The sequence below is a fragment of the Seriola dumerili genome, unplaced genomic scaffold (assembly GCF_002260705.1).
Source record: "Seriola dumerili isolate Sdu_G_001 unplaced genomic scaffold, Sdu_1.0 BDQW01000276.1, whole genome shotgun sequence".
In the NCBI taxonomy this organism is placed as follows: Eukaryota; Metazoa; Chordata; class Actinopteri; order Carangiformes; family Carangidae; genus Seriola; species Seriola dumerili.
The window spans coordinates 1338183-1363934 of NW_019174531.1; the positions used below are offsets into that span (position 1 = coordinate 1338183).

The 25752-nt window shown below is 40.8% G+C and overlaps 1 protein-coding gene across 1 annotated transcript; it reads left to right on the forward strand.

Annotated features, from left to right (window-relative positions):
• Positions 1-133: 133 nt before the first annotated feature.
• Positions 134-25687, forward strand: LOC111230634 (F-actin-uncapping protein LRRC16A-like; the record flags this gene model as incomplete). Its single annotated transcript, XM_022757419.1, has 33 exons — positions 134-225; positions 3017-3114; positions 6925-6975; positions 13160-13219; positions 13730-13851; positions 14235-14332; positions 14433-14503; positions 14981-15054; positions 15353-15428; positions 15761-15849; positions 16166-16260; positions 16693-16779; positions 16883-16986; positions 17100-17177; positions 17396-17472; positions 17745-17849; positions 18656-18725; positions 18849-18930; positions 19021-19120; positions 19215-19269; positions 19445-19617; positions 19802-19870; positions 20369-20462; positions 20541-20639; positions 20726-20854; positions 21390-21512; positions 21620-21795; positions 22799-22886; positions 22971-23132; positions 23277-23334; positions 23983-24236; positions 24668-24783; positions 25333-25687. Coding segments are annotated over exons 1-33 (3528 nt in total), but the record flags the coding sequence as incomplete, so codon positions are not given.
• Positions 25688-25752: the final 65 nt, after the last annotated feature.

A 25752-nucleotide genomic window follows, 5' to 3' on the forward strand; every position in this document is an offset into this window, starting at 1 on the left:
TTAGGTACGCAGGGTGTCGACAGGTAACCAACATTAACTGAAGACAACGGGACTACACTTTTACCGTAGTTGAAGTCGCTTCCTCCGGCTGGAGCTCCCTCTCCAGTCGCTTTTCTTGTGGGGTTTACCCGCCTCTCCTGTCCTCACCGCCGGACTCCACTTCGGTGTTTACCTCGGCAGAAGAAATGTCGGAGGAAAAAAAGGACATTCCTAACGAGCTGTTCGGTAAGTTAACGTTAGTTAGCTAACAGTTAACTGTCGGTGAGGTAGTTAGCTAGCCGACTCATACAGTTGAGTTGCAGTAGGTGCTCTAAACATTTAAACCAACTAAGCGTGTAATAATAAAGTTAACAAGTTAGTTAAACTTTTGTATCTCAGGTAACATCCTGTAGTTGCAATTAGCCATAGACCATTAAGTCACTGAAAACTTGATAGTAAGCTTATTAACTCACTAAAGGAATATCACAGACATAAAAATGCTTTAAGGCACGATTAAGTTACTCCAAACTCTATTAAATCACTGCAAGCCACTTTAGGAATATCACAATAGTGCTCATATTTATTTTACAAACATACTATTCACCATATGACAATAAACATAAACAATAAATGACAATAATATTGAGGTTAAAGACCATAAAGTCATCACACATCACTGCTGAAACAACAGAACTTCTCATTGGATTATTGTAGAAGTGACTCCACAGAAGGTAAAAACTACCACTAATTCCAATAAACTATGTGCATAAACTACCACAGGTAGACGCTCCTCACTATTACAGGGATATAAGAGTGAGTGTGAGGCTTTATTTAACAGTGGAACAATCACAGTGTTCAATATTTTTCTACTTGCATTTCAGTCACTTGTTAATTTTCATGCCCCCAGGGCCAGGCTGGCTACCTGAGAGTTTCTCCTCTGCCACTTCCTTATCTGAAGTGGGGGAGAGAGAGAAGGCTTTGGGAGAGGGGTGTGTCCTGTGAAATTCCTTTGGATTGTGAGATATTATCAACACAGACTGCCTGGATGACTGAGTGTCAAAAAGAAAGAGGGGGGAAAAAAACTGTAAATCTCTGAAATTTTGCTGGAGAAAGTAGCCTAAACTGTTGACTTTAAACATGGCACTGATGCAGACAGGGTTTTGAATATCTGAGCTGTCTTGGTTAGATAAAGCTTGTTGGAGCTTGACATTTGGAGGTTGATATTTCCGCCAATGTCCAATGTCTTGTTATGTGAGTATTTTAATAGACCAGAATGTATAAATAACAACAGTAGGTAAGTGCAGCAAGATAATATACGTGTGTAAAAACTCCCTAAAGCTGAAAGAAAAGTACTTTTAGTTGGACTGTCATTAGGAATCAAAAGCAAACCCAGCACTGGGTGGTGAGGCTGACTCACAGGCCCCATGCTTTCTGTTATGGTGCCGGCAGTCCAATCTCATACTGTATGTCACTGGACTGACTGATGAATAGGGCTTTTTGTTGTCAGTTCCTGCTGCTGGCTTTCATAGGACAGACTGACCTGATGCTTCTCATAATCAGCAAATTAAAACTAAAAGAAGAAGAGGGTATGAGAGTTTGTCCTTATTGTGCACAGAGGCTGTGCTGGTAATAAAAAGTGAGGATGATTGCATTTGAATTTGGATGGTGAAATATTCAAAAAAAAAAGGGCTATAGACACAGCTCACACTAATGCCAGTTTAATGCCAAAGCAAAGTGAGTTTGTCACCCAGTTCAGCTGGGAGCTCCTTGGTTTTATATGAGTGATTTGGAACGAAGGAGAAGTCCACGTGTTTTTGATTAGCCTCCACGCTGCTTCATGCTGTAATGTTTTCATCCTCCCCATGACCTTATTATGTGTCTGGGCAGAGAGGAGGGGGACAGCATGATGTCATGGAGGCGGGCACTTGCTCTCATACTCATTAACACTCTCTATTTGCCATGCACACACACTTGTCTCTACCTTACCCTCATTTTACCTCTTCCTTTGTCTTGATGTCTCACTTTCTTTCTCTCTTCCTCTAACTCTTTTCCCTCTCTTGCTCTGTCTGTTACTTAATCTTACTTCTTCACCCTCCCCCTCTTTCTCCATCTGTCCCTGGATTTTCCCACCACTGCAACAGCGATGTTTCACCATACTCGGCCAGAACTATTGCCCAGAGTAGACAGAACCAAATGAATGCAGCAGAAATACATAATATTTAATGTTTTTTTTTTCATTTTTGCTTGAAATGGAAGGATATCCCCTATAACACCAGAGGTTGTAAAATGTAAGATACGCTATAGACAGTAGACTATACTTGTCACACTACATTTAGACTAATGTAATATAGAGACTTTACAGTTTTATGTCAAACGACTGAGGAGCCACAGCTGGCTCAGATGGTGATGTAAAGATAGTTAATGTAAAGAACAGCAGTGGGTTCCTTTGACATTTGATTTTACACACAAGTAAAATCAGCTTTTTTTAAGCCACACTCCCTGATTTTGTCCGAATCAAGTTCACTGTTGACGTTACTCAAGAACCAGTTTTAAAATTAAAACAGAATTCAACAACTAAATGATTTTTGTGTTTTAACACCAGGCCAAGGAAGAGAATGAAGAAGAAAAACCTAACCTCCCTGAGCTTTAACATACTGAAAAACAACAGAGTATGTTACAAGTTGCAAACTCAGAGAAACATCCTCTTATGACACTGTGTGAACACAGAGGGTTATTTATGTGGACTCATATTGATGAACACAGTAAACATGACCCAATTTGAAGGCACCATGAAACACCACATCATTTCCACTTTAATTACCCCCTTTGCCAGAATAAGAGGTGTGGTGACCAGCTCTATTTCAAGAGCTCAACTAGCTGAGTGCTGCAGGAATGTTGAACAGGACTGAAATGGGACTGAAAACAAATGAAATCTCCTATCTGAACCCTCTCTGTGCGTTTTGTAATTAGTTGTAATTTGATCCTTCCAGCTGTTGTGGTGTTAATTGTCAGGTGTTGTTGTCGTTGTCTGCTGCAGAGAGTGTGCGGGAGGCAGTGGGTCGGAGGGTGAAGCTAACCCTGAGGCGCAAAGTCCAGCTGGAGGTCAAAGGTGACAAAGTGGAGAACAGAGTTCTGGTAAGTGACAACTGTCCAGTTTGTATTCTATATGCTATAGCTACAGTGCAAATTTCATTACACATGGACTCAATATTTTGTCCTTTTTGTTTGGTTTTCAGTCTTTAAATTTGTCATGTCTGGGCCATTGTTCTGTAGAGTGGCCCAGACATGTCAACACAATGCAAAATGCACAACACAAATACAAATTGTGCATTCATGTTGTGCCCATTCATGTGCCCAGCTTCCTCGGGAGAACTGGTCGGCCGGTTGATTCATTACACAAATGAATAATTTCATTGCTTGTAAAAGGTTAAAAAAATCCAAGAGGCTGCATTAGTGTGATGCTTGTTGCCACAGGTGGAGGTGAGAGGATGTGTAACGAGAAGTTAAGGTTTATTAGACGTTAAGAATATACTCCAATGAGACAAGTTTTAAACTGCAGCAGTGATTTGTCCTCAGTCTCAACATTAGCATGGTAAATAACAGAATTAGCACAAGGCTACTCTGTTCACACATCAAGATATTCTACCTTGTACATGCACTTACATATATGACCATCCACTGCACTCACAAAACGGCAAGGTTGGACAACGAATTTCCATTGTCAGTAGAGGAAGCACTAAAATGGTGAATCTAAATATATTTAGGGGGGTGATGTGTCACATCTAAAGCTCAGAAAAGATCCGCTGTGCATTATAAACACGTCTGTTCGAAGGACTTCCTCTTGACACCACAGTCAACTTGTCTCTCGTGGTTCTGATGCATTTCCTGTGACTTTTGTTGAGCTGAGCACTGAGTTCTCGGTCGACTGCATATGGTTGTTAAATATTTTGAATGACTGCGGCTACAGTAGCTGAGTCTGAGAGGAGCTGCTGCTCTGAGTCATGATCTGATGGTCAGTGTCTGTCAGACCAGTGCTTCCCTGTTTTCCTCTGCAGCTCCACAGATACAACGCTTTAAACATGTACTGAGCAAACTGATTCACAGAATTCGCTTTCTCACTGTCTTGCTTCTTTGTTGGCTCATCAAGATAACAGAACATGGTCGAGGTCTCATTTGTGATTTTTTTTTTTTTTTTTGCAATGTTTATTTTTTTACAATCTTTGTAACAATACTTGCATATTTCGTATCAATCCATCCTAGAAACCTAGAAACATATTAAATATGTTATATGTATATTGTAATATGAATATTTTATATTTTGTGTTCACTGCATTTATGGTGTAGTATTTTCTCTTTCATAGTCTAGTCTATTTGTGCAAAAATAGTTCACAGCTTTCCTAACCAATTCTTGTTCACACCTACAATGCATTTAAGAAATAACTGATGAATACTACAAATAAGGTTTTCCTGGCTGCAGGGATTAGCTCCAGTTCAGCCACAAGAGCATTAGTGAAGTCCGACAATGATGTTGCGCAACGAGTCCTTGATTAAGTGATTGATTGATTGATTGATTGATTGATTGACAGTTCATCTCAAAGGTGTTTGATGGTCTCTCTGCAGTCCTGTCAAGGTCTTCCACACCAAACTTGGAAAAACATTTCTTTATGGAGCTGGTTTTGTGCACTGTGGCGCTGTCATGTTGAAACAGGAAAGACCTTCCCCAAACAGTTGGCATAAAGTTGAAAGCACATCATTAGGATTTCCCTCACTCAGAGTAAAAGAGCCCAGCCCCAACCATGAATCTTTGGTTCGGTCATTTAAGACATTACAGGCATATTCAGTAAGAGCTAAATCAGAAACTCTGATCACCTGACTACTCACGTATCTTATAAAATTATAAATAAATAATATAATAATGTTTATAATCATATGACAGTGTTGCACATATAATGCAACATACATGTAACTCTTATATTAATTGTTAAAAGATACAGGACTCAGTGCAGAGATACTAAGATGAAGAAAGTGGGTGTTACTGTGGTATGATATCTGGTTTCATGTACAGTATCTGCAGGTATGTGAAATCACCTCAACTCTCACTGAGTGAATATTAAAGACTTGCGGAGATCATGACTCAAACCTGTGACCTTCTGGTTACAGCTCACTCAACCTTCTTGCCCCCCTCAGCTCAGGAAGTGCATTTGAACACATTTTTTAGAACATATTTCTTTGCCTTTGACCACATACCAGAATGTGACTGCAGCTCCTGTCAGGACTTGACTGAAGCAACCCAAAGCAACCCACAGCCACAGGGTGTCGGGACACACACACACACACACACACACACACACACACACACACACACACACACACACACACACACACACACACATATACACACACACACACACACACACTGGGGCGTACACACGCAACAAATTCCACAGCTTTAGATCAGCAGATTAGAAGCCCGTGCTATAATTTCATGAAATGAGGTGAAACGTGCTAAATGTTTCACGATAATGTGTCAGGCTGATTTGTTTGTGTTTGTGTAAATGAAAGTTAAATACTGATGGCTTCCTGAACAAGAAACAGTGTCACCATTTCATAGTTTGTCCACCAGAGACCTCTGACATGTTTATTTTTCAACTGTAAAATGTCCTGCTCAGAGCATATCAGTTTTTTAAAACAAACAAATCTAAGGGATCCATATGAAGATTGTTTGGTTATGTTAAAAAATTACTATCATCCAATATCAATCGGTCACAAACATCCAGTATCTGGGCTATAATCAACATTGTGGTAAACACAGCCACATGGCTTGTAATGGCTGATCTTGTAGTGTTTCTGCCAAAAGATTATGTTTGACAGCAGTGACAATTGCACAGGTTTCATACAGACAGTGGTTTAACATGCCGCCCTGCTTTATATTGACCTCTTCCTGTAATTCTACAATTCATGGCCTTCTGTATCATTATTACATACCAAATGCTGCTAGCAGTGCATCATGGTCCAGATCTCTCACTGTTATCTGTTTTCTATTATCCGGTCTGCCTATGTGGACTCGTGGACCTACGTCTGCACAACACCTGAACCGGGTTGTTTCCAGACTTTAGAAAACTGAAACAGGTTGTTCAGACTGTCTCCTGACACAGCCCCATCTCAGGCAGGTTAATGTCACACCCACCATTGCCTGAGAGTCCTTTCAGTCAGAGAGGAGCACATATCTTATTGGCTGTTCTCTGACCTTGAGCAGATGTGACCTGGAGTGACCTCTGCGAAACTGGTGACATACATATACCAGAGCTGGCTCAGCCTTCTGTCGACTGCTTTTCACTCTCCCTCCATCCCTTTTGTTTTGTCTCTACCTTTGATAATTTCATTTCAGTGTAAATGTGACAACAAGGACCATTTATCTTGCACTGTTTCCATAACTCAGACCACAAACATCTCACAAGCTCATGACGAAAATAAGTTACTAATTTCGTCAGAAACATACTGGCATAGGCTGAGCGAGCGGCCATAATGTGCACTCACTCTCTGCCAGGACAGAAGTTCAACACGTGGTGAAAGATAATATATATTATTATCCCACTCAGTGAAAAACGCTCTCCAGAGGCCAAGGCCTCTGCCAGCTTCTCGACAAGTGGAAATAGACAGAAACTACACGAAAGGTCAGGAGGGAAACATCTGCTCTGACATAATTGGACTGATAATGAGCAGATTTCTATTCATTTAACTTTATTTTCATGTTTAATTTTCACTTTTGTTTTCTTCTGATCAAACTGCCTTTAAGTCTAATGTGATTTTTTTTTTTATTATTATTATTATTTATTTCTTGATCTTGGTGAACTTGATCTCAGTTGGATCTTATAGATGTTTATTGACATTATTTAGTGAGAATCTCCCTCTGTCTGTGTCTGACCAATCTGTCTCTGTTCTCAGGCCTTGGCATCACATCGAGCCTATCTGCTGACAGCTCGGGTCCCTTCCAAGGTTTGTAAATCTGTGTGTGTGTGTGTGTGTGTGTGTGTGTGTGTGTGTGTGTGTGTGTTTTTGTGGTGACATTGGTGCAGAGACCAATCCTCCAGTTTTCCTGTTTCTTTCTCATTCGTATCTAATTTATCATCACTTATATCATCCCCTTCCTTTATTCCTCTCCTCTTCCCTGCCATCCTCCTGCTCCTCCTCTTCCCTCTCTTTGGGAATGTTTCTTATTTGGTCATGGACACGCTGCTGCTTGTTCCTCCAGAGTCAAGTTGTTTTGTTTTTTTTTTGTTTGTTTTTTTCTCTCTTTTTGCCTTGTTTTAATTCCACATTAACAGAGGCCACAACAAGTGTGGACACGTTTCAGACACTTAAACTCTCTATAATCCAAACACAGGTAGAAGTAAGGGAGTTAGGTTTTGATTTTTAGCCAGGCTAACAGCAGGGTTCTTGGGATGGCAATGTCAGTCCACCACTTCGGTCCAGACTGAAATATCTCTATGACTACTTGATGGATTGCCGTAAAGTATTTTAATATTGAAGACATTCATGACCCACAGAGGATGACTCCTACTGACTTTGGTAAAAACCTTTTCTCTAGTGCCACCATGAGTTTCACATTTGTAGGTTTGAATGAGCTGTTTCAACAACTGTTGGATGGCACTAGGATAAAAAAAAATGCAAGACAGATATAACTCCCACCAGCCTCAGCTTTGTGCTTTGTGCTAATGTTAGCATGCTAATATGCTAAACAAAGATGGTGAACATGGAAATTATGGCTCAAATGTTAGCTCAAAGCACTGCTACAGCCTCACAGAGCTGCTAGCATGGCTGCAGACTCTTTGTCTTGTTAAAGGAGCTATTTGTAAGTTTTGCGATTGCTATATAGCCAAAGTTAGCATGAGCAGCTGTTTATTTACCAGTCTAGTGGAAACATTGCAAAATCAGCAACAAACTTCATTACTTTACTCACCAAGAGCTGGTTCCAGTGGTGGAAAGTAACGCCAATATTAACTATTGTCTCTATCACGTCTTTTCTTCGATTGAAGTTAGCATGCTAACCAGCTAGCCCCGGCCTCTCTTGTCACTTCCCCATAATGACATAGTCACTGTAGCCTCCAGTCTGCCCTGAAGATGTACCATGACCTATTATAACCTCTTGTCTTGTAAACGCAGCAATGGCCGACGTTCTTGTCAAGCATCTTTCACCACATTTGGCGGAAGAGAAAACTTTAATATAGCCCCTTTAAAAAAATAATGAATCTGTAATTCATCATAAGTGCAACAACAATATGATATATAAAATATGATAATATTCAGTCACTCCAAAAAGTTTACTGACTGGTTTTCATGTACACTCAAGATGACCCTGCTCAACTGGAGTCTGGAGTCATTGGGTTGTTAAAGTATAGGGATGGCAGTATTCTGTATTTTTCTTACTGTGAAAAATTTCCCATGAAAACCAAGGTGTTAATCTGTCTCTCAGTACTTTCTGACCTGCCTACCTGAGGCACTCAGCTGCAAGCCTGGTTCCTATTGAAAATCTAAACCTCGAAAATATATAGTTTCTTAAAACAACTCCAAAGCATTTCCCCCTGTTTGAGTAACATTTGCCAAAGACATTTGGTGGGGAATATTTTCAGCAACGGATTAATCCACGTTTGTCGCTCTATTCCCAGCAGCACAACAGTTTATGTGGGTTTTAGGTAAAATAAACTTGTCTGTGTGTTCACTGTAATTTGAACATATTTAGCTTTTTAACCTACTATCTGTTCAATGCACTCTGTAAACCCACATTAGTGCTGTGTCTTCATTTTATTCTTCCTCTACTTCTTCTTAGTTCTCTGTTTATCTGGCTTAATATTGAAGTCTCTCTTCCCCTTCCCTCTCTCTCACTCATACTCTCTCTATGTCTCTCTACCCAGATGAGAACAGGTCCCACCATATGGAGACATTTGATAGTTTTACCCACAATGCAGCTGTGAGAACACAGCCTGTGGGAAAGGAAAACAGCGAGAGGAAGAAAAGTTCAACCTGGAGGGCGAGAGAGAGACAGAGATAAACACATACTGGAAACAGTAAAAATGTAAACACAAAATGTTTTTTTTTAATTCTATAAAGAGTGTCCTTATGTAAGAAAGTGACAAATGTCATAAAAATTACGTAACAGTGAAAATTAACAACACTTTCCCTGGATAGTTAGTAACCACTAGTACACTAGTACAGTTAGTACACGCTTTTTCTCAAGACAATAACCCTGGTCTGTCTAGATTTTCAAGTCATAGACGAACAAACTTAAGTTAAAAATACAAATACCTCAGATTATAAATCACAGAAACCATTTCATATTTAGAGCGTGAACCTGTGAACCTCTCAGTTTTAAGCTTCATAAACTGCTTAATGGTTCATCAGAGACTTTTATTATTTAGAAGAGAAGTGAACCGACACTTCGACTTTTTCCTTTTTCTCAGCCTCTATTTTAATGGCTCTCTGGTAACCATCCATTTTTTTTGTTTTGTTTTGTTTTTTTTTCTTCTTACTGAAGAGTGTGTGAATCAGGTCAGATGGCATATAAATAAGTGGGAAAGTCTGATTCAGGGTGAAACTGGGAGTCTGCTCTGGAGTCTGCTCATACAGAGGCTCTGCACAACAAAATTTTTTTATCTGCCTCATTTCTACAACTTTATGATCACACGGATTGTGTGATTATGTATGAACAGCTTCATTACACAGAAATCATAATGTGAAGTTAGTAAAATAAATAGATTACCAAAGACATTTACTGATCATACACTTGATACACTGATTATATACAAACCTTGAATTGCTTCAGTCCCTGAGAAATAGAGTGTTCCCTCAACAAAAAGCCAGTGGGGTTTTTACATGTGTTTTGAATTACTGCAACAACAACAAAAGCACTGTGACGAACAAAAGTTTATGATATTTACATGTTTTCTTCAGCTGGATAATCTTCACAGATGTACATCACTTTTGTGAAGCCTAAATACAATCACCAGAAGTAAAAAGCTATTGTCAGGTTATAAACGAACGACACCACTGTCACTTGACTTCAACGTCATCACCACCAAACTTCAACTTTTAGTTTGATTGCGCTCTGACCTCTTCTACAAAAGCCTTTCCTCTGTCAAAGTTAGTAATAGTTCGCAAAAGCTTGAGTATAAACACAACGAGGCTGTAAAGGACTGGTGAGAATATTGGTTTTCATGTTCGGTGTGATGACGTCTTGAGCTTGTGTTAACCACAGACAGAGAAAAAGACCCAGAGTTAGGGACAAAGAAACTGGAAGTGCTAAAATGCAAACTAATTTCCGGGTTTTAGGACTCATTCCTGCGGCACTCTATTACAAAAAAGTCCAGGACGTTTTTTCACAACATCAGTAAAAACAGAGTAAAAGAGAATCTATTGCACTATGAACCATCATCTGATACAATTCAGATACAGTTGATGATAAATCATTTATTAATGATTTTTGCTCAGCATTTCCACGCTGTCACATGCTGTGCAGTTTTCGTCCACATTTGGACAGTGAACTCAGCCCTGCAGGGTAAAATTATGTTATATGTGCTTTTGTTATGTCTGGCCATGTTTGTTTTTCCTTGTCTCTGCAGTACTACCTTGCAAAATATTCCTTGATCACAATAAGTTTACCTGAACAAATAAATGTTATATATGTAAGTCTAAGGTTAATTGAAATAGTTTATTTAAAAAAAACTCTTAATTCTATTGAGATTAATTTCTCTGCTTCTTATTCAGGTTTCTGAGTTCTGTCTGCACAGTCAGGTGTTAAAAAAACTTTTCCTGTCAACAGTATGGAGGCCTCTTACAGAATATATAAAAATTGTCAGATGATGTATTAGAGCTCAAAAACAGCAACACTCGCAAATGAAACGTAGATAACCTCTGAATAAAATCTGCTGAACTGCTTCTGCCAGCTGACCCCTGATCTGTTGTTCCAGAGCGGGCCAGTGGTTTTTCTAAGTGTGTGTGTGTGTGTGTGTGTGTGTGTGTGTGTCTGAGAGAGTGAAACAGAGGCTGGTTTGTTCCTCAGTGTGTACTGTCCCAGCACAGAGAGGCAGCAGAGGGTGAAAAAAAGACAATGGAGGAATTTAACAGCTGGCAAGGAAAGGGAGGGGGGCACTGTTCCTTTATGCCCCCCGCCCCTCGCCCCTTCACTCCCTTTTTCCCTCTCTTCCTCTCTTTCTGTTTCACTCTCTGTCAGTAATCCACTCTCTACATTTCTTATTCATTTTCTCTTTTTCAAATCTTCCTGTCTCTCTTTCAGGCAGAAAGTTATATTTACCCCCTCCCTCTCTCTTCTCTTCCTCCCACTTTTGTAGTCTCTCTCTCGCTCTCTCTCTCTTTCTCTCTCTTGTTTTTCTCACTCTCTCTCTCATTCACTCTCTTTTGGCAGCGAGCTCAGAATCCACTATTATTTATACTTTCTCTCTCTCTCTCTCTCTCTCTCTCTTTGGATTCAGAGGGAAATGTGTGTGAGGTTGGGTCTGACTCTGCTCCAGACATTTGTTCTACAGACGATTTGGAGATCGTGTTTTTTTACATTCCTATTGTCTCTGTGATGTTTTTCCTCTCCCTTGGACTTATTCAGGTACTTGGAATAACCCTGCTTAATATCAGTATATATCTCTCAATAAAAATCATTCAGACTGCACAGGCTTTGCAGTTGCATGTGCACACCTTGTACACACCATGTATGATGCAGATCCACTCACTGAAGCTTTCTGTCTGTTGAGAAAGAGGTTATTGTGACATAGTCTTGTCTTTAGCCCCAAAACAAGTCGGAGCACGATGAGACTCGGCTTAGTTGACCTAGAAAAATGTTAGGCTCATCTAGCGAAGGCGCTAATGCTCAGCTTGACACACTACATGGCCAGAAGTATGTGGACAGCTGAGCATTCCTCCCATATGTGATCGTTGAGCAGCTCATTCCAAAGACATGGGCATGAATCTGTTGCTATAGCAGCCTCCACTCATCTGGTTTCAGGCTTTACACCTGATTTCTGAACCAGGCTGCAGAGATTTTCTCCCATTCTGCCACAGGAGCACTATTCAGGTCCAACACTGATGCTGGGTTATGAGGTCTGGCTCATAGTTGGTGTTCCAGTTCATCCGAGAGCCGTTGGTTGTGGCTGAGGTCAAGGCTCTGGCTCTAAGTGGACCTGGCTTTGTCCTCAGGGTCATTGTTATGTTCAAACAGGAAAAGGCCTTCCCAAAAATGTTGCCACAAAGTTGGAAGCAGACTATAATCTAAAACATTATTGTATGCTGGAGCTTGAAGTACAAAGGAGGCCAAACCTGGAAAAGCAGCTCAACCAAAAGTATGTGGATGGGGGACACTTACATGCTTTAGCAAGTGTGCTAATCAGATCTGCTAACAAGCACTAATGGGTTAAATTCAGTTGTTGTTCTGAAACACAGTTGGTGCTTTGTGGGCTCAGATCCAGACTACAGTGGGACGTCTGTCGCATGTTTTTCTATCTCACTCGAGTTTTCTTTCTTCTCTCCACTTTGCTCAAACTCAGCGTCTGAATGAACATGTCAGTGTTAGTTTTTGAAATTGTATCATAATGTTTATTGTGGAATAAAACAACAACAACAACATACATTAAAAGACAGTTTAGTCATGTATACATACATACCTGAAATCTCTCTGCATCCAGTTAAAGGTCCCATATTTTACACTTTTCCTGAAGTGTTGATCCATAAGAAGATAAAGCTCAGTTTCTGAATACAGGCTGTGTCCATTTCTTTGTGGACGGAGCACTTTGATACTTTCACGGTATAAATAAAGAACCTAAACTTGATTTATAATCAAAGAAGACATGGAAATCTACCTTTATACAATATCGGACCTTTTAAAGAAAGAATTTGCTCACATACTGTCTGTGTCTGGTACATTTCCTTGGAAAATAATTCAGTTCTCAGGAGGAGAATCAACCAGTTTGTCCCTGAGAAGTGTTCACATTGTGGAAAGCAAGTTCTCCTTTGGGACAAATAACTTTTTATTTGTGATTTGTCGAACCAAAATTAAAAAAAGAAAAGAAAAGAAAGAACATGTTGACCTTGTAATGCCTCTGTGACTAAGATGTTGAAATACAAGATTAACTTGAAATGTTAATGAATTTCATTATCTGTCTGTTCCTGCTTGTTTCAGGTTGAACAGTCCTTCAGCTACCTGGATATCCAGGGGATCAGCAGCAACAAGCCCACTCAGGTACACACACAAACAAGGAACCACTAATGCGCAGTGGGCAGTGCATTATTAGGGTATTACACACACACCTGGCCACACCTGGACCGCAGCTTAAAAGTTATATACGCACATACACACTTACAGATAACACAATCACTGATGTCTGTCAACACAGCCTACGGTTCAGCAAGAGTAAAGAGGAAATTAAAGGGTGAGTTAAGTGAAGTTAAGAGTTAAATGTTTTGGAGTTGTCACATTCCTTCACGATACACACACACACACACACAAGCAAACTGTGTATTGTTCTAGGAATCATCTAACTTATCTAACTGATAAATTGAACCTCATCTCATGAAGTCTGTTTCAGTTGTGTCAAGGTTCAGTCTCTTGACACAGTCTTTTCCTTGTTTCCTTCATGGTGATCAGGAAAGATCATTAGTTTCACCTGCACTTACCTGCTCAGTCTGATGGAAATATTATAACACCACGGAATATCTGTATTTTTGCTCCTTTGTGCGTCGCCCCCTGCAGTTGGTGTTGGAGCACGAGCGCGGTCCATGGAGCCTCCGGCTGGCCTCGGTGGAGGAAGCGGACGAGGTGATCGCTCACATCGGCAGCTGTCTGCACCGGATCTGCCCCGTGGGCTCACCTGTGTAGGTACCACACAACCAGCACTTAGAGCTACAAGATGATCGGGGTTGTGAGATGTATACATAGGGATGTTGAGACTGAGAGGATGGGAACAAAGAGGTGCACCTCAGAGAGCTGGAAAGAAAGGAAAATAGAAACTCCTCACACTGTCAGTGAGTTGCTTACGAAGAGCTCCTTAAATGTAAATTACACTCAGGGTTGTCATGTCAATGGCTTCTCCTCCCTCTGTCTGGGATGAAGTGGTTTGCTGTCTTTGTCTTTGGAAGATACTTTACTGCTGGATTCATGAAGTTTAGAGGTTAATATAGAGGTTAATATTTCCTTTTCTCTCTCATCCTTTATCCTCCTTCCTCTTCCTCCTTCTGTCCCTCTCTCTGTAAGGAAGAAAGGTGATGAGGAAGATGAGCTTGAAGCCTCCGGAGAGGACAGCAGCCCTTCAGGCCCTCTGGGACGACCAGGGCTCCGCTGACCTGGGGCCTTGTGGTAAATTAGCCTCAAAATGTTGAAGATAGATCCAGTCACATGTTGAAAGCGTCTGTGTTTAAAGGCTTAAAAGTTGTTGTCATGTGACTCTTAATTTCAGGGGGTTTCTCTCATCAGTACTGGTGTGTGTGTGATTACCTGGGTCTGCCATACAGAGAGGAGGTCCAATGGGTCGGTGCTGTAGATGCTGTTATTATTCTTCTGCTTTTTTTCTCTTGTTTCCAGTTTATTCTCATCTTCATCTTCTTCCTGTTTTTCAATCTGCTGCTTTGTTGTCTTGTTATACAGTTTTTGCTGTTTCTGACCTCAGGTGTTTATTCTTCTGCTTTTTTCTGCTGCTTCTTCTTTCTCTGCTAAATATATGTTTGTTTTTCTTTCCCTTAGTTTTTGTTTTATCTTTGTTTCTTCCTCATGTGTTTCTTCATTTTATTCTTCATCAACTCTTTCATTCACCTTTTCTTCTTCTGTTTTTAATGACTTTTAAATCAGATCTTCTCTTCCTCTGATCCTCAAGTTGAAGTTGGACTCTCATCTGTCTTTTGTCTTTTACAATCTACCGTTTTGTGTTGTACCTGAACGCACCCTTATGAAGCTTTTTCCCCTCTTTGCTTTTCTGTCTGTCTCACCTGTTGTCTCCATCTCCTTCAGGACGTGGACACCATCTATCTGACTCAGGACACCAGAGAGCTCAACCTGCAGGACTTTGTTCACCTGGAAAACAGGTAAGTTCACTACTCAACACCTTTGGTTTCATCTTGTATTGAGTGTGTGTGACTTTGTTCATGAATTTCAAGATTTTGATCAAATATAAAATAAATATATATATATATATACATATATATATATATATTTTTTTATAGATTTAACAATGCAGTACATTTTATTCATGTTTATTTTATGACTGTTCATTGTTTTATTTTTATTTGTTTTGGACATCACATAGCAACATGAATAAAGTTTATTCTTATTATCACTCCAAAGAGCTGACACCTGTGTTTTTATTTTTATTCTTCCTTGCAGGGATTTGTTGGCAATCATCGCAGCTCTGGAGTACAACCAGTGGTTCACCAAACTCTCCACCAAAGACTACAAACTGGTAACAACGCGCAGTTCAGTTTTACCCAGAAATCCCACTGCACCAATGAGTCAAACACCTGTACACCTGACTGTCTGGTTTTTTATTTAGAAATAGATAAAAGGTGTAGTAGATACAATTTCTTATGAAAAAACTTTTGTGCCCATGTGTGGAAAATGATCTTTCTCTGCTTCTTTAATTAACATAAGACTATATTCCAGTCAAAAAAACAAACAGAAATCACTTGCAACACGATATTTATTAAGTTAATTCTATTTATGCGTCCTGATGATCTCACTGAAGTGAAATTAAATTAAAGGCGTGTGTGTGTGTTGTGTGTTTCTGCCGTCCAGTCGACAGATGTGTGCGACCAGATCCTCAGAGTGGTGGCTCGGTCCAGCCGGCTGGAGGAGCTGGTGCTGGAAAACGCTGGACTCAAAAGGTCAGAGGTCTAACGAGAGACCTGATGTCCATGTCGTCTTTTGTACATGTTCAAATCCTCCCAGTTGAACTTTCCTTGTTAGCTGATTGGTGCATTAAAAAATTTCCTTTTTTTTTTTTTATTTTTTTTATCTGACTCTTAAATAAGAGTAAATAAACTTTTTTTCTACCAGGACTCAAAGTCCATGCAGTGCAGACTGAGTTTAGGTTTGTCGCCTGTTGAGTATGTGTGATGTTGAAAGTGTGAGAATGTAACACACCCAGTAAAACTGAACGCTCGGTGTGATATTGTGATATCTGCTCTTTGTCTTCTTCAGTGATTTTGCTCAGAAACTGGCCAGCGCTCTGTCACAAAACCCCGCCTCCACGCTACACACACTCAACCTGAGCAACAACTCACTGGAGGACAAAGGTTAAAACACACACACACACACACACACACACACACACACACACACACACACACACACTGCTTTTATTGTGTAGACAAGGTTTGGCATGCAAATGTAGGTTATCTTGGTTTCCTGAAAGTTTCTTGATCAGACATTGGACTTTAGATTGATTGATTTATTTATTATTGTTTCTGCTACGTTATGCAAAATCCACATCCACTTTACTACATTACCATTGACTTAATGTTGTAATTTTTCCTCTACTGCCCCTTTTTGTGTTGAAGAATCTTCATAAAAATCATCTCCAGTGGTTGAAAACATGTCTTTCTGAAACAGCTGTTCAGTCTTACAGATGTTCTCAGATGAAGTCATGCGCCCTCTGGTGGCCATGTTGGAAACCTTGAGCTCTATAGAGTCTAATACCTTTAGTGACTAAATGTTACTTTCTGCAGGTGCTGCTGCTCTGAGCGCTCAACTCGCCAAGCTGCCCATGGGCCTGAAGCACCTGAACCTCTGCAGGACCTCTATGTCTCCTAAAGGTGAACACACAGGAAAGAAACAGCTGTTGCAGCATATCATCATCATCATCATCATCCTGAATCAGTTTTTCCAGGAGAATATGTTTGTAATTTTTTTTTGCAGGTGTGAACAGCCTCTGTCACGCTCTCTGTGCCAACCCGGTTGTCGCCTCCACCCTCACACACCTCGACCTGTCGGGGAACTCGCTCAGAGGCGATGACCTACCGGTACGCAGCCACTCCTTCTCTCATGTCCAGCCTCAACTCCACAGTTCCACAGTTTTGTAAAGCTTAAACTAAAGATGGACATGGCTCAAGCCTCAGTTTTTTTTTCTTCACAGAATTTGCACAGCTTCCTGAGTCACTCAAACTGTCTGGAGGCTCTGGATCTGTCCAACAGTGACTGCTCTCTGGAGCAGGTAAAAGCAGCTCACACACACACACAAACAGACACACTTATATGGCTTTGAGTGGTTGAATCAAAGAGTAAAATTTAACAAAGACCATACTTTCAAAATGATCCATTTTTACTGTAAGAAAAAGCTAAACTGGAAAGTAAAAGTAACTGAATCCAAGTTGTTGAGTTTTTTGTGCAGTTTCAGCCTCTTTTGCTAAAGCTCAGTTTTTTGTTTTTTAGGTTTGTGCATCTCTGCTCAGAGGATCTTTGAAGCATCTCTCTGTCCTCAACATGTCAAAGACCGTCTTCTCTCACAGGCAAGATGTTAAACTTACACTTGACTATCTGACAACAGATAAACAGTATCCAACATTATGACAGATGCTATCTATAAACTGACTAGACTACTGATTAGAAGAGTAATTAGCTTTGGAGAAAATATTATTGATCCATCAGTGATCAAGTCAGGACAGATTACTTTTACAACAAATTCTGTGTTGTTTTTTGTGAGTGTAGCGTCCAGTCAGTTAAACATAGTCTGTGCTCTTACTGTGTTGATATTAATACATCTCTGCTCACACTCACACAGGAAGTGTAAAGAAATCCCTTCATCCTTCAAGCAGTTCTTCAGCTGTGCTCAGGCTCTGAGCTCAGTCAGTCTGTCAGGAACCAGGCTGCCACTGGAGGCTTTGAAGTACGGAAACATCACCAAGATCTGATTCATAACAAGGCGCACAGCACTAAAACAACATAAAGGTTTCCCAACTGGTGGCAATGAATGGCAGTGAACCCCTCAGTTCCAAAACACAATCAGACAAAGAGTCAGTGTGATGGATTGCTGGCTCTTATCTATTGTCTCTGAATCTAACACAGCATCTGTTTCCCCTTCATATACGGTTGGCTGAATGTCACAAGTAGATATTTCTAAGAGTTTGACAGCAAAAAGATTTTTGGAAGGAAAGCCATAGTAAACATCTGTTGTCGGTCCCTTGGAATTAAGAGAAAGAGCTTCTATCTGGATTCTCCATACTGTGTCAACTTTCAGTCACACAGGAGTAAATCCATTGGAAAAAGGGGAAACACGTTCATTTCTTGACTCACAGCAGCGTGTCAGACACTTTTTCCACTTTGAGTATTTGACAAAATATCAAATGGACTTGTATTTATCTAATGCTTTTCTAGTCTTACTGACCACTCAAAGCGCTTTACAACACATGCCCCACTCACTGACAAATTCATGCATCACACCCACGCACACTCATACACTGATGGGACAGCCATTGGGGGGGGGGGGGGGTTTAGTATCTTGCCCGGCCTGGAGCAGCAACGACCCGTCTAATTAGTGGACGACCTGCTCTACCTCCTGAGCCATTCTGATTAAGTGGTTTCAACATCAATATATGAGTGTGCTGACCATCAGAGGCTGAGGGTCGTTGACTTAATATCTGATGTCTGTAAGTTGTTGTTTGTGATTTTTTTTTTTTTTTTCCCTGCGTGCAGGGCCTTGTTGTTGGGGCTCGGCTGCAACCCCAACCTCAGTGACGTGTCCCTGGATCTCAGCTGCTGTGAGGTAAAACTGACAAGAACCTCATAGAAACACAATGTTTAAACACACCCACACTCTGTTTGAAAGGGTATTAAGTCAGTCTAAAGTAAGAAAGATTTAAAGAAACTGACCTGGTTTTGCTCTCAGCTGCGTTCAGGAGGCTCCCAGATCCTGGAGGGCTGTATCGCTGAAATCCCCAACATTTCCAGTTTGGACATTTCAGATAACAGTGAGGACGTTTTTGGACTTGAAACTTTTGTGATGACGCTGCACTGACTCTGATCATGACCTGTGTATGTCTCTGTGATGCATTGCTCAGGTCTGGACATGGATCTAACCACTCTGCTTGTCTGGCTGGCCAAGAACCGATCCATCAGACACCTGTCGCTGGGCAAGAACTTCAACAACATCAAATCCAAGTGGGTGAAGAATTTTCAGAAATTATTGTCAGCACATTCTTCCTGAATGACTACATGCATTTTGCATTTTAATTGTGTACTCATTTTCCTGCAGAAATGTGGCTCCGGTCCTGGACACCCTGGTTCACATGATTCAAGAGGAGGAATCAGTGAGTGAAACGTTTCAGCATCAATTAAAAGTTTTTTTGTGTGTTTCTCCAAATTAAATCCAATCTCTTCTTCTCTGTATTACATTTATTTTGGCCTTTATTTCAAACTGAAGCATTAATTAGTCCAATAAACGACCTGCCTGTAAAATCATTTCACTCTTTTCCTCCTCTGCAGCCGCTGACCTCACTCTCATTGGCTGATTCCAAGCTGAAAGCCGACCTCTCCATCGTCCTCAACGCTCTGGGCAGCAACACCTCTCTGACCAAACTGGACATCAGTGGGAACTCCATGGGAGACATGGGAGCCAAGATGCTGGCCAAAGCCCTGCAGATCAACACCAAACTCAGGTGAGCAAGGAAACAAGTTCCTGTTTGAAATTAATTATAGAGGAAATCAAATCTGAAAACTGTTAAAATGTCAATAACCAAAAATGTAAATGAATGTTTGTGCCTTCTACCACAGAAATCAGTGAAATCTCTCAAAGGATTGTTTTATTAAAAAGTTGTTTCTTTCTCCTCCATATGTGTGCAGGACAGTGGTGTGGGACAGAAACAGCATCAGCCCGCAGGGTCTACAGGACGTCGCTGCTGCTCTGGAGAAGTGAGTATGAAGTTGTCATGTTTCAAGCCCTGAGATAGCGTTTTAATAGTAATAATATTATTAATAATAATACTTTATTTATTTGTTTGTACAGCAAATTTCTTCTCAGAAAAGCTCAGAAATAAAGGGAGGGGCCAGCCCAAGCCTGTGCTTAAATGTAATTAAAAGAATTTTAAAATCAATCCTGAAATAAAATAAACGGGCCGCCATTGATGATTGATGAGATGCTAAGACCTGAACTAACTGTAGGTGGTGGATTGATTTGTGACTGAGACAGGTATACTGGGAGTTGCAGTAGTTGAGGTGGGAGGAAATAAAAGCATCTCCAGGTTTGTGGCTGAAATAAAAGACTTCACCTTGGCTATAATTCTCAAATGATAAAAACATGACTGCACAACTTTCTTCACTTGGGGTTTGAAACACAAATCCTGATCTAAGATTACTCCAAGATTTTGGAGTAGTGTGAAAAAACGAATGTTAAATTTGTTTCCACATCAGGAACTACACCATTCGTTTCATGCCTGTTCCCATCATGGACGCTGCTCAGGCACTGAAGGCGAACCCCGAGAAGACAGAGGACGCCTTACTAAAGGTTACATTCAGCTTTATGTAGATTGTTGATGCTTTCTAAAAAGTCTCCACTGTGTAAGATTATTGTTTTGTGTTGCAGATGGAGCAGTACCTGCTCAGGAACCATGAGACACGTAAATACCTGCAGGAGCAGGCGTACAGGCTTCAGCAGGGAATAGTCACCACCACCACACAACAGGCAGGAACAGCAACAAGGATTCTCACACCTTGTGTTTAGTTAGTATCGGACACTGACCACTGAGCTCTCTGTGCCCTTTTTTATAGATGATGGACATGATGTGCGTGAAGGTGCAGGATCACCTGAACTCTCTGAGGTTCACAGAGAACAGCTTGGTTTTGGAGGACATGAAGGTGGCAGAGAACCTCATGAAGGACGCCAGGAACTCCAAGACGGTAAGAAGATCTCTTAAACTGTGGTCTCTGCTCCCTTCAACTGAAAATGTCAAGAGACACATTTGGCCGACATATGGTGTGCACGAGGGGAACAGAGTTAATGAATAGGTTAGCAGGGCAGCTAGCTTGAATTAGCTATCATTAAACAGTAAATTGCCTGGTTGTTGCTTCCAAGGTGCTTGGAGCTGTTTTCCCCAACGTGGTCTTCCTGTGAAGACAGCCTGTTCTGTGTGATCTCCATTTAATTCATGTCACGACCCAACTAGTTGGAGATTGAACCTGGCAAGCAGCAGGGACAGAAACTAAGTCACTGCAGTTTCTCCTCTGCACAGTTTGGGTTACAGGCTGTAAGGCCTGTAAGGGCCAGGCTGAAAGTTTGAAAATTAAAGCAGAACTTGAGCAGTCTGCATGTTAAATACGACAATAATAAAATTATTTTGGTATTAGATTTTCTGGATTCAGAAGTCAACAGTTTCCTTTGATGAAAAATAAACAAAAAACAGAATTAAGTCAAGCTCTGTCTCAATAACTCCAGCTGCTCCCCAACCTGTACCACCTGAGGAGCGGCGGGGCCAGGGGTGCCTGCGTCGGAGCTATTCAGGACAAGCTGGAGTCGATGGCTGGAGAGGTTGCCAGGGTGATGGAGGAACAGCTACAGGTGCTGAACTAAACACACAGAAGCTTTAAGCTGCTTTTAATACATAGTAACTGCTGCAGAGTTTAAACAGTGTGAGGTTTAAACTGAGCCGGGTCCTCCTCCCACAGACAATGCTGGTGTCCATGGTGGACGCTGCTGAGGGTTTGTGTCCTCTTGTGATGAAGAGGAGCAGCCTTCGTCAGGAGCTGCTGAGGGCTGGGGCGGGGCGGATGACCATTCCCCGCAGCTTCGTCACCACCACACTGCTGGAGCAGTCCGGGGTCGACATCATCAACAAGATCAGGTCTGACTGTTCAGGTTTCTTAAGCGCATGTCTGATCAAGTCTTTGGTTTATTTGTAAGCTTTTGCCTTTATTTTTGATAAGAAAAGAAGTCCATGAGTGATATTTCCAGTCCAGTATTTAGCTGTGTTACTGCAGCTGGTGAGATTTCAAGGTGATAAATATATCTGTCATGTGTTTCCATAACAAACTGATCTTCTGTGACGTCACTGTGCTGATTCTCATTATACAAACTAAATACAGAAATGTGGTGATTCTTGCTATTTATTGTTGTAAATTTATGTATCATGTCGTATGTGTCGTACTTGATCTTATATTTCAATATGTTGTGAGTGTGTACAGCTACTGTCTTGACCAGGTCTTTTCTTGTAAAAAAAGATTTTTTTTATCTCAGTGGGACTTCCTTATGAAATAAAAGTAATAAATAAATAAAAATAGGCTGGGTTAGTTAAGTATCTGATGATTATCTAATAGATGGACAAACCCACAAAAGACATTTTGTAACAGAACTGGGTGGAGAAAAAGTTGTTAAAACAAAATTTTTGTTGATTTCTTTCTGTCACATTTTAAATATCAATGATGATTGGGAGGGGAACATTAAAATCAATCTATTCAATTAACTATGATAAAGCTGATCATCTGGTTCTTAGATTATAACAGATGTATAACAGTTAACACCTGGTTAGCTTGGAGCTATAAGGCCATGCTCTTTTTAACTGTCTGTTGTTTTTATTATTTTTATTGTGTTTTTAATCTTCTGTAAAGTGTCCTTGAGTGCTGTGAAAGGCACTGCCAAATAAAATGTATTATTATTATTATTATTAAACACATACACATGGTTTTTCAAAACTTGCAGTGACAGGTTTGACTTGACTCAGAACAGTGTGAGACTACAAAGTCAAGACTGGCTCTGAGACCTGGTCCTAGGCAGTGGATCTGCTCGAAGACCTCTATGAAAAGTAAATGGCATTTGTTGTGTCTTTTGTGTTTTTCCTTGTAATCTAGTGAAGTGAAGCTCAGCATGGCGTCATTTCTGTCAGACCGTATCGTGGATGAGATCCTGGAGTCTCTGTCCAGATCACAGCACACTCTGGTGAGTCTCCTCTTTATCTGTCTGTCTTTTCTTCTTGTTTTGTCTTTCCGTCCTTTCATCCTTCCTTTCTCCCTCCATCTCCAGTCTGACCACCTAATCAGGAAGGGTCAGCCTCTGCTGCGCCAGGAGCCTCAGATGGAGACAGAGGTCCTGGATGAGACGGTTCTCCAACCAGACAACCACGATCGGGAGCAGAAACAAAGCCATGACCGGCAGCATGGGCTGGAGGACATGGACACCTGCATGGTAGGAAAACATGGATATGTGTGATGAGTTGTAGATATTTAGAGAAGACTGCAGTACAGTGTGGTGGTAAAAATACTGTGACAAGAATTTGTATGTGTTCATGTGAAAATAAAACAAAAGCAAAATCTGATGTTTTTTCTTTAGATGACCAAGAGGAAGAGTATTCTGGTCAGGATGCTGCGCCCCGTCTCTGTGGCATTCGGTGAGTGACACAGAAAATCTTAGTGTCTCTAAAGTCAGTGTGCTAAACTAAACATAGTCCCCTTTTCTCTATATGTCTGTAAGCATATGCAGTGCCCTTGATATTTCCTGATTATATTTTTATTATAATTAGTCGGCTCTGGATAAGAGCTCTAATTCTACTTCCTGGCCACTTTTGATATGACAGTTTTTATGATATTTCATCCATGTTATTTGACACCATCATATCTAAAGGAATGTGTATTTGTGTATCTGTGTAGTGATGTCTTAATCCTTCAAAAATCCTCCTTTTTTATATGTGACAGTATCTGCTATTTGTTTAAAACTCAAAAAGAGAAACTTTCTGCAGAATCAGTGATATATCCATGATTTTGCTACCATGTGTACTTATAAACAAAACATTTCAAACATATATATTATCTTTATTTACTAGACTGGTGAGTGGTTACTTAAAGAACATGTTAAAAAAAAATACCTTAAACTTGTTTGGAGATGATAAATAGTTAAAGAAGAAGAAATTCAGAAATGTCAGATTTTTGGTCAGTCTTGGTATTTAGTATCAGTGTGTCTTGCTTCCACCAGGAGGCTGCACTAAACACTCATATTGATTTATGATTTTCTCACATGGTTTTGATGCCTTCTGTTACAGAGATGGAGTTTGACCTGGACAAAGCTCTGGAGGAGGTTCCTATCCATGTTGAGGACCCCCCTCCTCCTCCTCCTCCCTCACAGCCATCGGACAGAATGTCAACCTACCATGGAGACCTCCCGGTTCCCCCGACCTCCGCGCACACAGAGACTCTCTGCCTGGGCGAGCTGCCGCCTGTGGAGCACAAGACGCTGGAGCATCGAACCAAACTACGACCGAAACCCAAGAAGAGGACAAAACCCAGCAGACCACCTGTAGGTTTCTGTCAGCAAGTGATCCCAGAATTTTTCAGCACCATCACACATTTATTTGTTTCGCATTTACCATATAATCTAAATATAAAGAAGTCATGGCAGAGCTAATAAAAACCGAATTATTGTTGAAGTTATTGTCAAGAATGTATTTTTTTTTTTCCAAAACTCGTAAATTGAAAATAGAAAATACAACAACTCTATCGTATTATGGTATTATGTTGCACAGTACCTTTCCAGCATGTCAAAAAATGTCTGTGTAATGGACCAAAGAATCTATTATGTGACCATTGACCAAAAGACTTAAAAAAACATTAATGATAAAGGTGGTACAAAGATGCTAATTATAATTAAGTATAATAAGTTAAACACCTAAGATGTAAATGAGTCTCATCTCTAATCCTTCTGTTTAATTGCCACCACCGGTCCTTCAGCGGGAGGCCACCGGCAGCTCGTTGCAACACGAGGCAGAGCAGAACAGCATCATGGGAAAGCTGGACGAGGGCCTGGATGACTTTTTCTCTAAGAAAGTCATTAAACTCAGCTTCAAGTAAGAGTCCTGTTTTAAACTGAAACTGATGTTTTCTGCAGCTATTTCAAGGAGCTATTTGTAAATTTTGCTATTGTTACATAGCTAACATTAGCATTAACAGCTGTTTACTCACCAGTCTTGTTTACAATACAAGAGATTATAATACACCCTCTGAGCAGCTACTTCTTCAGGGCTGCTACAGTGACTTTGGTTAGCATGTCTGAATTAAAAGTGATAGAAGAAGATGCAAAACAAAAAGGTTGCTTTCCACCTCTGAAGACAGTTCTTGGTGAGTGAAGGATTGAAGTTCGATGCTGAACTCGCAACATTTCTTCTTCTGGTAAGTAAACAGCTGTTAATGCTAGCATTTGCTATGAAGCAATAGCAAAACTTACAAATAGCACCTTTAAATATTCAGATGTTGCACACAACATAAAAGCATAAACTTTTCCTTATAGACAACTCCGTGAAATAGATATTCTCCCCAAATCACTTTTTTAAAAAGTGAAATACTGTGTGTCATCAGCATAAAAAGAAACAACATGCATTTTTTTAAATCTTCTTCAGACTTCCCTCTGTCAGAGGTCCATCCTCCAGCACGCAGGAATCAGCAGATAAGAAACGTGAGTCCAGAAAGAGCGGTTTCTTTAACCTCATCAAATCCCGGACGTCCCGCTCAGAGAAGAGCCACGGAGCCGCCTCCACCACTACACTCCAACCTGCCTCCTCCAACACCGCTCCACCCTCTTCCTCTGTTAGCCCAGTGACTGAGGAGATGACACCCACATCCCCGACACCGCCCGTGAAAACCACTGCAGCCATGGTGGAGCCCCACCAGGAGCTCCACAGGGCTCAGTCCTCAAACCACACAGATGGTGAGGTGGAGGCCTTTCCGACCACTGCTGCTGAGGAGGAGAAGGAGGAGGAGAATGTGGAGAGGAAGGAGAGCGTGGAGAAGAAGGACCACCCCCACATACCCCGCCATAT